General features: G+C 44.6%; 1 protein-coding gene across 1 annotated transcript in view; it reads right to left on the bottom strand.

The window, feature by feature from the left end:
* Positions 1–14,957, bottom strand: part of T265_09434 (hypothetical protein) — a gene marked incomplete at both ends in the record, with an annotated part of 59,645 nt that extends 44,688 nt beyond the window's left edge. The window contains 2 exons of the mRNA XM_009175497.1: positions 13,068–13,166; positions 14,555–14,957. Coding sequence (XP_009173761.1) covers positions 13,068–13,166; positions 14,555–14,851 — 396 coding nt within the window. The remainder of the gene's footprint in view (positions 1–13,067; positions 13,167–14,554) is intronic.
* Between the last annotated feature and the right edge of the window lie 218 nt (positions 14,958–15,175).

Here is a 15,175-nt window from a genome sequence, read left to right as displayed (position 1 = left end):
AAGGCAAACCTAAAAAGAACTGGGAGCGAATGGCCACATCGCACACATAAACGTCTCCGAAATCTGTCAGGAATAGATGGTTTGGAACGTGTGTGAACTGACAACTATACAAATGATTTTGAATATAGGACTATCACGCAGCAGTGCAAAGACTATAGCGAACTAGTCGGGAAAACATTCAGTAGAACTAATTACGATTGACACGCATTGATAGAACCATATGAATGAACCTTCTGAATGGCACTGGTTAATTCAAGTGTCGAGTAAAATAATTAAACAATGTGGAATGTTGGTCTGCTATATCAAAGTATAGAGTGTACTCTTTAGGCAACGTATCCGTGAATGGGTCATCCTGTCCATGAATCTCATATGGTTGCTCGGACATTTTTCACAGTTCCCGGACCATACGGCGTTTTAAAATAGCCTTCTCGTAACCTTATGCTGACGCAACCACGAAGATTAAGCTTTGGGTGGGTAGAAACAGTGGTTTTACTGCAACGTGAGTGCGTACTCAAGTGCGCACGACGACGTCTCTTCTAACGAAGACGAAACGTTTGCAAGCTAATCACACAACTTGGCGAACGGATCGACGGCCACCTGGTCAACTACCAGCAAACGCACCCGAGCTATCAATATTTCGAAACACTGTCTCAGGATCATATTACTGGCAGCAATATGCCAACCGAGACCACAACAGTGCAACATTCGAATCGGCCTCTTTGTTGGCAGTGCATCGGGTTTGCGTCCCAATTAGCTAGTCAAAGAACCAGGTGTCAGACAAGCTCCGCATAAAGCCAAGCGGGAAGGGAGAAATTGCCCATCCAACCGCTCACTGGTGACGTCTCTTCGATTGATGGCAAGTTTGCAAGCTGACTAGAAAGCTCAGTGAACGGTCAGCTGATCAACCACCACCATCAGGATTTTGACAGTTATACTGCAACCACTTCAACAGATTTCATTCTGGAATTCCAAAACAGCATAAGTACGTGTTGAGTGGAAACAGGAAAAACAAATACCATCAGCAAACTGCCGCTATGAGATGCTTAAGCTTCAATCAAAACCAGCTGCTGGGATGCGTAGTGAAGGCAACATGGGGACGCCATTAAGTAGATTACTCAATAAAGGAACTCTATTCGAGTGACATGCATGAGGTGTTCATTGGAAAGTGAAGTTTAAGGTATAATGATAAATACCAGATGGTGCGATTTCTGAACCCAGAACGAACAGAAAAGTGACGCGCTATTTACAAGTTCAAGAAACTAATGTATTTAGTTCAAAATGACATAACAGATAAAGGATTCCGGTTCCTGGACTTCTACATCTTCACAATCACTTCAAGTGGATTTGGTGGGCTACTAACAAAATCTGTTGCTTAGGAAAACACTTGTTTATGAAAGTATTGACTGAGCACCGTTGTCGAACGTAGCTGTTAATGTGTTGACTGACAGCATGTGATAGGAACGAGAATTATGTACCGTGGATTTGAGTACATTTTTTCGCAAACAAAGAACATTCAAGTTTGCAAGACGACTACGAAACTTCCTGTTTCACAAGTTTCCTAATAAAGTTCAACCGGATTAACAGAAGCAAGTGAAGTCAACGTAGTCCCCATAAACGAATCGTTCCGGTACACACCATTAACCATCTTCCAGGATGGGGATCAGACACAAACCTCATCAACAGTTGCAGATAATTCGTTATCCTGATGTATCGAAGCCAATACCGAGCCTGTATTCCAAAGCAGGTACGCAGTGTTTAAATTACGACCCAATACCTCACAGCTATTTCCACATACTTTCACTCTTCTATTCACCACCTATCATGTTCTTCGGGGTTACTAAACTCAGCAGCTCTACGAGGGCTGAGGAGATACTGAACTACGTGTACGTAACCGAAACATGAGAGGAAAAACGTCTACTACAAGCATATTGCCGAGGGAAATAGATCAATAGCTCGAATAACCAACAGGATATTAGCAAGAGCGGATCGCAATAGCTTGCCAGCCAAATTAGCTGCCATGCCGAAACTCAAGTTGATCAAGCTATTCCTATGTGTGACGCTTCATCACAAACAACAAACAATCAATCACAGCTAAAGAATGAGGTATCCCATTTGTTAAATCAAGTGCGAACTACAGGACGTCATACTGACTCGCGGTAATTAACGAATGGGCACTGATTTACCTTTAGATGTTGCGCCCCACTGTTTCAGTAAGGTACACATTTGTCTCCTGTGATTCGTTGAAAATTAGCTTTGTTCGTAACAGCCGTCCTCAATAAGACCACGAGTATTACTTAAAAAATCCAAGACTCAGACGCGCTTAAGAGTCTCTATAGATGGCTGAGGCATACGGCTGAAACCCACGAAACTACGACAAAAGTTTCGCTCTTAGTGTACGCAGCAATACGGCAGTGAAGTATCGGTTTTGAACACTGATGTCATGCTGTCGGTGAAGGTGATGATAATGATGATGTTGATGTATGCGGCAAAATTAGTGTCCTACTAATGAATTCCGTGAAGAAATCGAATAGATCCAACAGCCACGTAGAAAAAATACATATTACCATTGAAGAGATCACTAGTGAACTGAAAAGAAAATAGGTTTAATTCAGATGCCTGTGATAAATCCTGTTCGCTACCGAATTCCGAGAGCAGAATATCGGGAAGAAACCCACAAACTCTCTGGCAGCATGCTCGAATTTCTCGGCTAAGCTACCAGGGACTGGACGATGTCTTTTCTCAAAGTGGACAATATCAATTGATTACAACGCCAAAGCTCACATATGACTGTCAATAAGGTCGCAGGGCTTCCTTTAGAGATGGACAAAGTCCTCGTGAGATTTGGCGCAACCTCAATGTATATAAACATCTCTAGAGCGGATGCTTTGGAGGTAAGCAAGAGGTTGTTACTGGCAGACAAAACACTTAAGGAACGGACACAGCTCTCGGTGGATGAAATAGTTGAGGGTATAAAATGTTTGAATCTCGATCAGTTTAGTTTCAACAAAGTCTTGCGATGAGATCTCCAATATCCCCAGTTTTAGGTCATATTTATAAGGAGAACTTCGAACAAATGACATTCGCCGGATATCACGGTCCGTCGAAAATTTTTGGCGTTACTTTGACGATACCTTTATTTTAATCAAACGTGATACGTGAACCGCTTCCACGACCATCTCAATAGTTTAAATCCTCACATCAAGTGTAGCATGGAGACAGAGTCCACATCGGGCACATTACCCTTTCTAGACTGTATAACACATGAGAGTGGTGGAAAATTAGAAACTACTATCTACCGGAAACCAACAATCACATGGAATGTCTTAAGCTACTCATCGGCATACCCAAAGTCCGTGCACGCAGATGTTCGGTCCAGTCAGAGCGCTCTGTACAGAAGAGATCAACTGAAGATCAGCTCGGATCGAGATTGCCAACAGACCTCAAGAAATGTGATACCTAGTGAATTTGATTAGACGGTAATAAAGAAAGACATCGGCTCCGGGATCTAGACCCAGTGAAGAATGGATTGGCACAGCAGCCAGTACATGCAAAGCAGGAATATCAGAGGTTATTCGAATACTGCTGAACTTAGCCAACGTTCAATTAGCTTTCCAGAAGGAAAAAAACGCTATGTGCAGTTTCGGTGCAATTGAAAAATCCGCTTCCGGTTGAAGTGACTAGGGAATGTGTGCATAAAGTTAACTGCAACGATTACACTAAAGTTTACATAAGACAAACCGTCAGGGAATCGCACCCCAGGATCAGTGAGCATAAAAGGGGGATGAACAAATCACCAGGGAATGCGAAAGAATACCAAGTGCTGACCAAAGACCTAGCGATGGCAGTTCATGCGTTAGACACAACACAGAATAGATCTGGAGAATGTGAAAGTTTCAAGAGGGAGACTGCGATTCACACCACGGCGGCTGATAGTCGGTGGTGGGAATCACCAAGCATCACAGCGTATAGAAAGCAGTTGTCAATGCACGCAAAATCATTAGCGAAAACAGGGAGGTAAAAATCGAACCCACCCAAGTCCTTAGAATCTCTCATTCTGTCGTAGCACTAGCTTATTCAAACAGACGGACGAAAAGTGCAAAGGACGTTCGACAGGAATCATCACGTGAACCGAGGCGGAAGAAGTAGACCCTAAGCTGAATCCAAATCCATATAGGATTCCCCATCGGCTCAACACCTGATAACCCACCCTAACATGGTAGATCCCTTGGCCGGCACCTAACGCAGATTTAGCTTGACTTAGGTGATTGGTTCTCCTTCCGCCTTAAAACTCGACCAAACTCATAGCATAGCAACTTGGCTTGACGAAGTTTTGTGTCAAAAGCGAAAGGTTCTCCAGCAGTAAACCTACAGATTGTCCCCAGACTTTTCCGCGAACGATGACTCCTCAAGCGGTCCCAAGTATTTTCCAAATGACAGAACTCTCTCTCGTGTTGCCAACAGGGGGCGAGGTGGCTCAGTTAGAGCGCGAATTCACTGACCGGAAGGTCCGTGGCTCGAACCGGACCTCTGCCTCTCGACTTTCCCTGCCTAGGCTTGGGCAACCTGGGAGTATCCCAACCATCGTGCTTCCTTCTGATGGCATTGCAGTTAGTACCGAAAGGATGCTACGGCTAACCGCTTTTTTGAACAATTTCTTGTTGCCAACAACCCAAGAGGAGACAGACCGCCGAAACCTACGAGACAAAAGTCCGCGAAATAAAGTCCTATATCACCGTCACTAGAAAAAATCATCGCCGCCAACCTCTCCCTTGAAAGTTTTTTATGAGAGCTTTCTAAGCAAGCAGTAACCTTCAGCATACGATAGTAGCATTTTTAGTCTGGTTGTGAAGCGCCCACTTGATACACCTCGGCCCCAGATAAAAGTACCCGCTCTTAACCAGTCTACGTCGACCTACTGATTCTATTTGTCCAAAGCGATTGAATCGATACAATTAACATGGTCAGTGGACACGATGTTGCCATACTAAGCATACTGAACCCTAGTCACGCCGTGTAAGTGACTGAGTAAATGAACATCGAGAATAATGATACTGCAATAACACAGTGAATGAATAAACTGTAATTATAATGTGCCGCCGGATTTACCACTATAGACAACTCGTAAAAGCACAGGACATATATATACACTTTTCCGGGGACCCAAGTACCCATAGCGACGATGAGCATCACTGGCCGAAACAATACCAGGATCAGAGCCAGATCAATAGCCAGTAGTGCAAACATTGTCCTGATAAATTCACGATTTCTAGAAATGCAGGACCCGAAACCCCACGACCAAAAGCACGTTCGCGGACTGGTCTTTGTTCCTTTAGCTGTCAAACATTGGGTTCATCTACATTAGATGGCATGAACGGTATACGAATCGGTGTGGGGAACAAAGATGCTACGGTGATTTCATACACACCGGAGACACCATAGGTTCAAAAGAGTGAAAGTAATAAACAAATTTACTGTATCGGTATCATCGTTCGTCGGTTTTTGCACAAAAAAATAAACCTGAGGGAAGCAAACAAGAGTCTAATTTCACTTTTAACTGTGGTGCATCATGACTTCTGGGTTGCTGACTCGTTCCGCTGGTAACCAAGACCCAAACGGAGAGGGAAGTTTAATCGATGAGCTCATCGTCAAAATGTATTGAGATGTGATGTTCGGTGACTAAAAAGAAAGCTAAAATCACTCCTGAAGACAGTGTCTGGATTTGGCTACGTACGCCCTGGTTTTCAAATCAGGAATGGGAGCACATCTGGGCGTCTGCTCACAGATATCGAGTACGCAGACGACATAGCTCTTCTTGGATCTGACCCCGTGGTAATTGAAAAAACATCAAATAATTTAAATATTTCCGCCGCACGGTTTGGCATGCGCTCCACACCTGCAAAGTGTAGTGTTACTACAAGACTGGGTGGGCTCAAACCCTAGCCTCATGCTTGCGGATGGACCGATTGAGGTAGTAGACAAATTTGTTTACCTGGGCAGCTGTATTAGTCCCGAGGGTCTCACGAAAGATGATATTTTCATCCGGATTGGGAAGGCCAGATCAGCTTTTGTGAAACTGTCACCTGTGGCGCAGGCGTGACATCGGCTTATACGCCAAGTTTCGAGTTTACAATGCTGCGGTGCGCTCCATACTACTATACGGATCAGAAACCTGGCCGTTGCGCGCTGAGGACGTCATCGAGGTCTTCGTAGGATTGCCCGAATCTGGTGGGAACACCACATTTCAGTAAAACTGAAGTAGATCGAACGGCATTCAGAAGAAATAACACCCTCAATAGATGAGCTGACTGCATTGCATCGGTTGCTCTGGCTTAACCACGTGCTGCGCATGCAAGTCGACAGACTTCCTCGAAGGGCTCCTTTCATACAATCACGTGCAGAGTGGAAGAGAGCCAGAGGCGGTTAAACAATGAATTGGCAGCGAATTGTGAAAGCCATTACCAGCTGCGCTGGTCGTTGCCGTCTTCCTGGATGATGACCCCGAGACGGGCCATATCAATGGCTAGAGACATTGTCAGACATGGCCCAGTCGCGCCCTCATTGGCGCTCATGAATCCAAGCGATTGTCTTCAATGCATAGCTCTCTTCCTAATCCCCCATTTGACAGTCCACTGACAGTGCTGTATTTACGCACCAATTTATCAGCTCCGGCCTACAATACACAGCTATCTAACTAACCTCACCAAATCATCGGTGAACCAAAAGGAAGGCAGCTACAACCATTGTACGATAAGTACTCGGTTCTTACAGCTGAAAATGATGATGATCATGATGGGGTAAAAACCGTCTGGACGAAGCAACCTCGCGGATCGAATCCGATGCACAGGGCTGCAGTTCGAATATCCCAGCTCTGGTGTCTGATTCACAGAAAATGTCGTGGACGATGTAAGAGCTGAGCGAATTTTTCCGATCCAACTGGTTCTGGGTTTCAAAAACCATTGGACCATACCCAGAATTAATCAAAACTAGGCTAACAAAGACCTGCAGTCGTGACTAAAGAGTGACTAAAAAGCATCAAGAATATAGGTCACCTAAATACGTGGCCCTCTTCCGTCAGTCATATGGTGGGTTGGCAGCAGAGAAGTTTGGGGTTCTGTAATTTTTTCGCCCATTCAGAGTCAAGGGCCAATATCTATCGTAAAAACAGATTAAGTCCTTGATTCCTGCAAAATAGTTTGCATCCGAGTTTACGACGTCGAACTGTGAAAATAATCAGTAGGCAGTAGTCACGCCCTGGACGTTCCTAACGCTCGCATAAGCCGTTTGTTCTTTTAATTATCTGTGTTTGTCACTTCCCTATCTCGCCGGCTACCAATACGGCTTTCGCATTACCATCAGCACTACCACACACATAAGTTTTCATGACAAACTCACAATCCTATCCCATTCTATGTAAACCCATATCCTTAAGGTCTATGGAACAAGCTTGCAACAACAGACTTACAAAGTAAGGAACCAGCTATCGTATGAACAGTTGCTATTTATGAGAAATTTCGACCTGGCTAACTGTTTAGCTGCACATCAGATGTGATTAATTTGAACAGGTGTCGAAAAGAACAGGCGTCACACTAGCTATTCAGGTTACAATTTTTAGGGCCTTTACCTCGTAAGCAACCACACTAGTCCCTACCTATAGATAAACCGATCAGACGCAGCAGCTGTAAGTTATTTCCCCGTCACCATAGTTAGCCTAACTAAAGGTGACAATCCACAGCCAAACTGTTCTATCGCAATGGGGGTAATCGACTTGAGGGTGTAAAAGTTCCACCCCACCATCGGTTGCAGCTTGAGTTAATGACTGAAGGATATACACGTGACGCCGAACAGCAACAGGTTATTGCCATTTCTGTAAGCAATATATTTCGCAGTCTAAAATTCTAATTACCTAACAGGTGTTGAAAACAATTCAACTGGTGGCCACTACAACAAGAGCAACAGACGCGACGGTACAAGTGGGGTGGAGAAACAGCGGTGTTAAGGGAGCCGAGCAACAATGCGCGAATGACAGTCATCGTTGCAGCCGTTCACCCATCGCAAGAAACGTGATAAAACGCGCCAGGCAAGCGAAAACAAAATATGAAAGACGGACGCCGACAGTCGCCACAGCGAAGCCGGGAGTTGTCGACGTGACTGTGTCTGTATGTCTGCCGGTGAACAGATGCATACGTGCGAAAGTGGAAGCGTTATTTCGCTTGCTCATAGAAAACAAGGTAAGTGATTAATATCCATACCGTTCGTATGGTAGCCTGGTTAACTTAGAAAGGCGAACGGCCGCTCACCTTTCGTTAGGCCAAGCGTATCGTGACAATTCGCAGTGAGCCCAGACAGCGTAATCGACTATATATGCGTACGGTTTCTGCATTGCTCATCTGAGGGCTACCACGATCTGGAGATCGTAGAGTACAGGTAATCGAGATAGCATAGTGTCTTCGGAACGTTGTAAACCCTCCCAATTCTATGTAAGGCATGCCAAAAGTAGCAGTCTTCGGAGGATTGTCCGTAGTCTTATCATTACTCATCACTGAGTCAACTCACATTCGCCTAACCTGCACAATAAAATCATCGATCAGGAGCTAACAACATTTCAGTCAACTAGCGCCCACGTACCAACGGGACTGCGTTTTCAAAACATCCCGCGTGATGAAAAATTAAGCGGAGGAAGTGCAAGTAGCCGACCTCTGGGCTTGTGTTATTATTGTACTGAATAGTGAGGATGACGGGAAAACATTGCAGTGTATGGTGCATGATAGACAGACATGAGACCAAACATATGCAGTGAGAGGGATGAGTTGTGGAGGACGAGACACGGAAGCAAATCTAAATAAAAGGTGATCACAAGAGTGCCAGTGGATGTATGAGTCATTTGGGCAAGAGTTTGCAATCGTCGTCTAAATCTTCAACCCCCAGTCCTCGCATCGACATAAACCGACGTGGCCAAGACCATTCGTCAGGCGTTTGTACAATTCAAGGATCCACCAGAACTACAAATAACGTAATGTCACAGTGACAAAACGTTAATCGAACATCCACCAAACGACTTCCCAAATACCGCACGAAGTAAATCAGCACTGAAAATATGGCGCTCCCGCACACATTGTACATTATTCAGTAGAAACGAGTCGTCTTTTGTCAAACAGCTCCCTCCCTCCCTCGACATTCCAATGTTCCACTAATGAAAAGATTGTACCTCACCGTGGTCCAAAGGTTTGTTCGTTTAGCTTCGGCTACTTAGCTTTACTAGTGAGTTCATATGTACAACCCATAAACTATCCCAAGCATACGTCTGGCGAACAGAGGATTTCCGCTGCTCTGCTGGTTGCAATTGGCAGTGCAAAGTCTGCAGGTGTGTCCCCAAACAAGATGCCGGAGAGTGCTGAGAATGTTGCCCATTCCCAAAACCATCATCCCCATGGTAACATTATGTAATTATATTCGGCCTCGTGCTATAACCGTCCCAAGAGGCGATGTACCCCCGGCTTTCACAACGGCCCGTGTAATCAAACTGCCAACTGGACTCGTAAATTACAGAAAATAGAAGAAAACGATTCGGCTCAAAAATCATCTGCTGGGTTGATCTGCGTTGTTGGTTCGTTCGCCAAGGTTGGCAGATGGATTGTAAAAGATTCATAACCAGTCGAGTTGACATTGTCGGGGCGCGGTTGAGTGAGTGAATTTCTCTTTTGCCTGTGCTCATATTGTTTCCAAACAGCATCTAATAGCTCTAAAGTGATTGGTTGGTCTCGAGGTGGGCCTCACGCAGTTTGATTGACTGTCTGGGGATCTGGGTAGCGTCGTGACCTCATTCCATTGTATCTGACTGGTTCATTGGACGTTTTTGGTTCGAAAGTTCTGTTCTTCCGTTGTGGTTGGGTCGTTTGCTTCTTGATTTTTGGTTTGATTTTGGTTGATTCGATAACCTTTTATTTTTGATTGATCCGATTGGACCGTTGATCGTCGTCAGGTTGTTTAATTTCCCGTGCGGTTCGGTTTCCGTAACTGTGTGGTTCTCTTGTTCGTATCGGCTGATAGATTGAGTCACTGCGAACGGGTTTATTGGTCGATTTTGTGTGCAATAACGCTCGCCGAAATCTCCCGTTTTGTTCTTGTGTGAACAAGTATTTGAACATTGTACCAATTGAAATGATGCCCTCGTGAGTTGAAACAAGTGGGATTGGGTCATGTCCTCTGGTGCCGGTCTTATATTCGTGTAGTCTGGTAGCAAGTTTTCTTCCAGCCATTACACTGAAGCTTGTAGATCACGTTCATCTTCCTCATTGAATCCAACCTTACCTTTGATTTCGAAAGGACTCTTCTCAGCGTATTTACGGACTTGAAGACGACTGTTATCCCATTTTACCGTAAATGTCCTGCAGTCATTTCCGTTACATCTTCATATACGGGGGCGTAATCCTTCTCTGTTCAGGCTGCGTTGGCAAAATAGCTTGGAGTTCTGACAGTCTTCTTTCTTCTTTCCTCTTCGGCTCTTTAGTCTTCTACACTTCGATTCCGGTAACCTCAGACCAAACAGGCCTCCTACTGTCAAGTGGGCTGGATTGCTGGACCACTGGCTCGCGGCGCGATCCCCAAATAAACCCTAACGACCGTAGCCCCAACGGTGAGACTATTGCATCAAATGCCACCGTTCCAGTGTCTTGTGAGTGAGACTCCGGAGTTGGAGACTAAAATGGGATGCCTCTCCTACTTCGGTTTGAGCAACTAAGAAGTGTCATTTGCTCTGGCAACGTTGATGGGAACGACAGTTTCGCTTCGTCTCTATCTCGCGTCAAATGCCGCCATTCCCGTACACACACTCGTATCACAGTGAATCGGACGACCCGAATCGGGTAAACCGTAGGATAGCGTAACATAAACCTAGTGTTTTATGTCTGGTTGGGATCAGCTAGGAAACAACCGCCCGGAATTTCGGCAGTGAAGAAGCGAGGTGAGTATGTTCAGCGAACGAAAACAGGTAACAAAACGTCCCTAAGCCTCAGAAGATCGTAAGAAAGCCATACATAGATGAAGCGCCTTTACATCCTTGTGCTTCACTATAAAATGTGAAAAGATTGATATTTGGCAGTGTATCATAACAACAACAACAACAACAACAACAAAATTAGTCCTTCACGTCCTATATTAAATATAAAAATCGAGGCGTTATGTGGGAACCTCCATATGGAGAGTAACACGGCTTAAAACTGCATCCGTATTCCAAAATGATCATCAAAGCTGTGGATCTATTAAAGATCGGTAGTCACCAACTTGTGTACTCTAACTTGAACAAAAGGCGCTTGCGTCCACAAAGACAGGCAGAATTTAATTGGTTCTGTCCATTCACATCAGGCATCACAGCGAAACATGTTGCACTTCATTCAAACTAGAGCACACCGTCATCACAAGACCTGGTTACTGCTGTCAATTCCTTCACGTCCCATATTAAATATAAAAATCGAGGCGTTATGTGGGAACCTCCATATGGAGAGTAACACGGCTTAAAACTGCATCCGTATTCCAAAATGATCATCAAAGCTGTGGATCTATTAAAGATCGGTAGTCACCAACTTGTGTACTCTAACTTGAACAAAAGGCGCTTGCGTCCACAAAGACAGGCAGAATTTAATTGGTTCTGTCCATTCACATCAGGCATCACAGCGAAACATGTTGCACTTCATTCAAACTAGAGCACACCGTCATCACAAGACCTGGTTACTGCTGTCAATGAAGTGTGCCTATTAAGTCGCGTGATACACGGCATCTAGCCAGTGCCAAAGACAAACATCCGAGTGAATATGACTGGCAAAGGGATTGAAAACAGGTGATGCCATGGAGTAACTGCTTCCTCCCTCTTCCATACTCGTGCTACTAATTATGTCCTGGGCGTTTCTACCCCACCTCAATCACTACCGCAGCGTTGGTTGGGAGCAGGGTTAAAAATTTCGGGTGAAGTACATGTTTGGGGAACGCCCAGGGACGCGCTTTCGTATTAACTGCCTCTCCATTCAGTGATTTAGTATCGATGGGCGAACTGATGCACTCTACGCTCTCCTAAACATACCACGACCGTCGTTTGTCTGATGCGAACTTTAGGGACAGTGTGCCTGTGGTTAAGCTAAGATACCGAGGGAATAACTAAATAAAATTGTATTGTATACTTGAGACCTTATGCTACCTTAATGAAAGAGCGTACTCGAGTCCGATTCCTCGGAAGCGTCATGATGCATCGTCACTGGACGGACAAACAGGAAGAAAGTAGTTGGTCCGGGTTAGTGGCTGCTTATCGTATCACAAAAGATTAGTATCTGGTATACAAATGAGCAAGGCAGGTTCAACTAGAAGTTGACAAGCCAATTAAGTTTAAACACAGAGGGGAAACGCTTTCTCAAAAAACCTCGCAAAAAGCGAATCATCGAATGCAACGCACAAGTTAACGGTATAGAGTAATTCCTCGAAGAGAGGACATTGCGATCAAAGAAAATTGTTGGTCTTTTCTGAAGAGTGATCATGTGAGGATGACTTCTCTTCTACAAAGTCTCTCTTGAAAGGAACACTCTATCCTGACTGAATGCGCGTTGAATGCACTGCCAAGCAGTCATCTGTAGTTGAGAGGTGGAGTGTCCGAACCGCTATACCTAAGGTTTCTTGATTCGAAACAACCCCCGGACACGTAAAAGCTACATTGTTGGTGACTCTAACAGACATGAAACAACTGTTGACTTTTCAGTACTAGTCAAAATCGGATGAGATCCAGAGATGATAAAAGGTACTACAGTTGACTTTGGAACGTTCACCATATGTTACGATGAAACCCAACGCAGACAGACCAAATCATATAAGCTTCGGTTACGGCCGATCAACTTAGTGAGTTGGGAGACAAATAAATTAGAAGAACGATGACCGATTAATCTTGGTTCCTGGAGTCTACACGAAAAACATCCGAAAGAATTACGGAACATTTCATACTGCAATAAGGCGACTGGCCGTGGAGTGGGAGGGGGGCAGAAAGCCCCGAAAACAAGAGGGTAAGATGGATTTATGGGGAACCAACTCACCCGTGGATCATTTGCCAACTGATCATGATAATGGATACTGTGATGCACCGACCTCCTGGACAAACGAGGTTGTTTCATGTAGTAGATGCCAGGTAAAATCTACGCAGGAAGAAGACGCAATAAAAATATGTTAGTCAACCGTCTTTGGGAAGATGCTGAAAATGTCGACGTCCTGCAACTTTATTAAGAATCCAATGGCATAACAAAGTAGACGTTTCCACGTCGGGTGTTTATAAGAAACTACGTTTGAAAACATAGCTGAAATAGTTCGAAATAGTTCGCGACAGTCTAGTCAGAAAAACCTATGGATCCAGTGCATTCTTCTCAAGGAAATTTAAGGGCCGGTTATTTCTCTAAATAAAACAATAGTTTTAGCCTGCCGTCACATAGTACCTGACACCTAATCGTGACAGTGATCAGCCTATTCAAATTTACCACCGGTAGAATGAGAGCGCATCCTGCGTAAGGTACGCTGTCAACTGAAACGAAATACAACGAAGAGGTATAAAAAAATGCTCGATTGCTGACATTAATCTGGAGGGCTGCCCATTCGAAGGTCGATCAGATACTTCTATTGACATCTTCACCGACGAATGGCTGCGACAAAATCACGCTAGACAACTTGCTATTTCAAGTTGCGGCCCATGCGGGTCTGTCATGCGGCTTAACCGATCTCGGACATAATCATGAAACACCTAATCTTCACGCCGCTTAACGGGCTTTTCGTGCTGTCATCTTATCAGGACGTAAAGCTCCAATGTGGCTTAGTAGTTCCGCTGGCATTGATCTTTGAGTAGAGGTGAGAACTGAGATATGGTATCTGATGTATGAGGTGGAACGTTGATTGATTAGGTCCTCGAGAAAGTCTGGTTTCAGAGAGGACCCTTTCAACTAGAGAACTTTGAATGGCCCCAAGCTGAAAATTTACGTGGAATTCCCATAACGGAAAACACAGACCAAATAGTAGTGTATCGATTTAGACCATAAACATATTCAGAAAGATTGTGCCTCTATATTACGGCTTTGTCCCGACTGGTTTGCTTCTCCATAACCTGACAGTAAAACGATGGCTCCTCAACAAAGAGACAATCCCTAATTACTTCGTGCTGTCCCAATGAGTGAACATCATCTGGAACGACTACAGTTTGAGAGAACCCCGAGGTTTTGCTAAGCCCGATGCATCGCAAATATGAAATCATGGGCACCGAAAAGTGAGTCGTTCTTGAATACTTGTTCGGATTCGGGTAAATCTGACATTATTACAGAATTCAAGAGTACAAGAGATTGCGCGCCAGCAGTATGCCACCTGATTTCTTATTTCTTGTCCAGTAAGTTGAACAAAAATAATCTTATGTTCTCGAAAAGCAGTTGTAACACTTTTAGACATCCGACCTATTACATAGATGGCAGATCTGGAAGTGAAGTTAGCATGTTATTTGGTCTCTGTGTATCGAAACTAGACAACCTGACAGATGAAGTGAACGTACCGTGCCCAGAAATATGAAACCATGTTTTTCGGCAACTTCCCGGGCGACTTCCTCGCCTTCCAGAATTTCAACGGCCCAGTACCGAGTAAAGATAGGTGACCCTGACTCGCTCACGTGCTGCGCCGCCCCATCCGCAAAAGTCATGCTATTGTTCGTAAACGGGGGCGATCGAAACGGCGGTAAGGCCACAGTAGCACACAAGAAGTGCAGTAAGAAAATCACCGCATGACTGATCCAACCATGACGCTTTGTCTTTGAAGGGACTAGCCGGAAATTCATTATAAGCCATATTATCATTAGCTCTCGGGAACTCTCGTGCGTAGCCGCATTGACATACGGATGTAAGTTTCAGTTCCGAAAGCGAAGAACGACAACACGGCTGAAGAATCTCGAAAGAAAGCACGCAAATCACTGGAAAAAAAAGAACATTACACAGTATTGTGACCGATTAAATCAGACTCAGCTGTATGCTTAGAACGCGGTAGAGTCCGCATCATCGACAGACTCCGCGCCTATCATTGCGCAGAACAACGGTCCTTTGTGGTCATTGAAATTCTCTCAGCAGACATTATTTTTCTAGTAGGCTCACTTCAACATACACTACCAACTTGCGTTGTCAGC

Source organism: Opisthorchis viverrini, assembly GCF_000715545.1.
Source record: "Opisthorchis viverrini unplaced genomic scaffold opera_v5_274, whole genome shotgun sequence".
Taxonomy (NCBI): domain Eukaryota; kingdom Metazoa; phylum Platyhelminthes; class Trematoda; order Opisthorchiida; family Opisthorchiidae; genus Opisthorchis; species Opisthorchis viverrini.
This window is presented reverse-complemented; position numbering and strand designations above follow the sequence as displayed.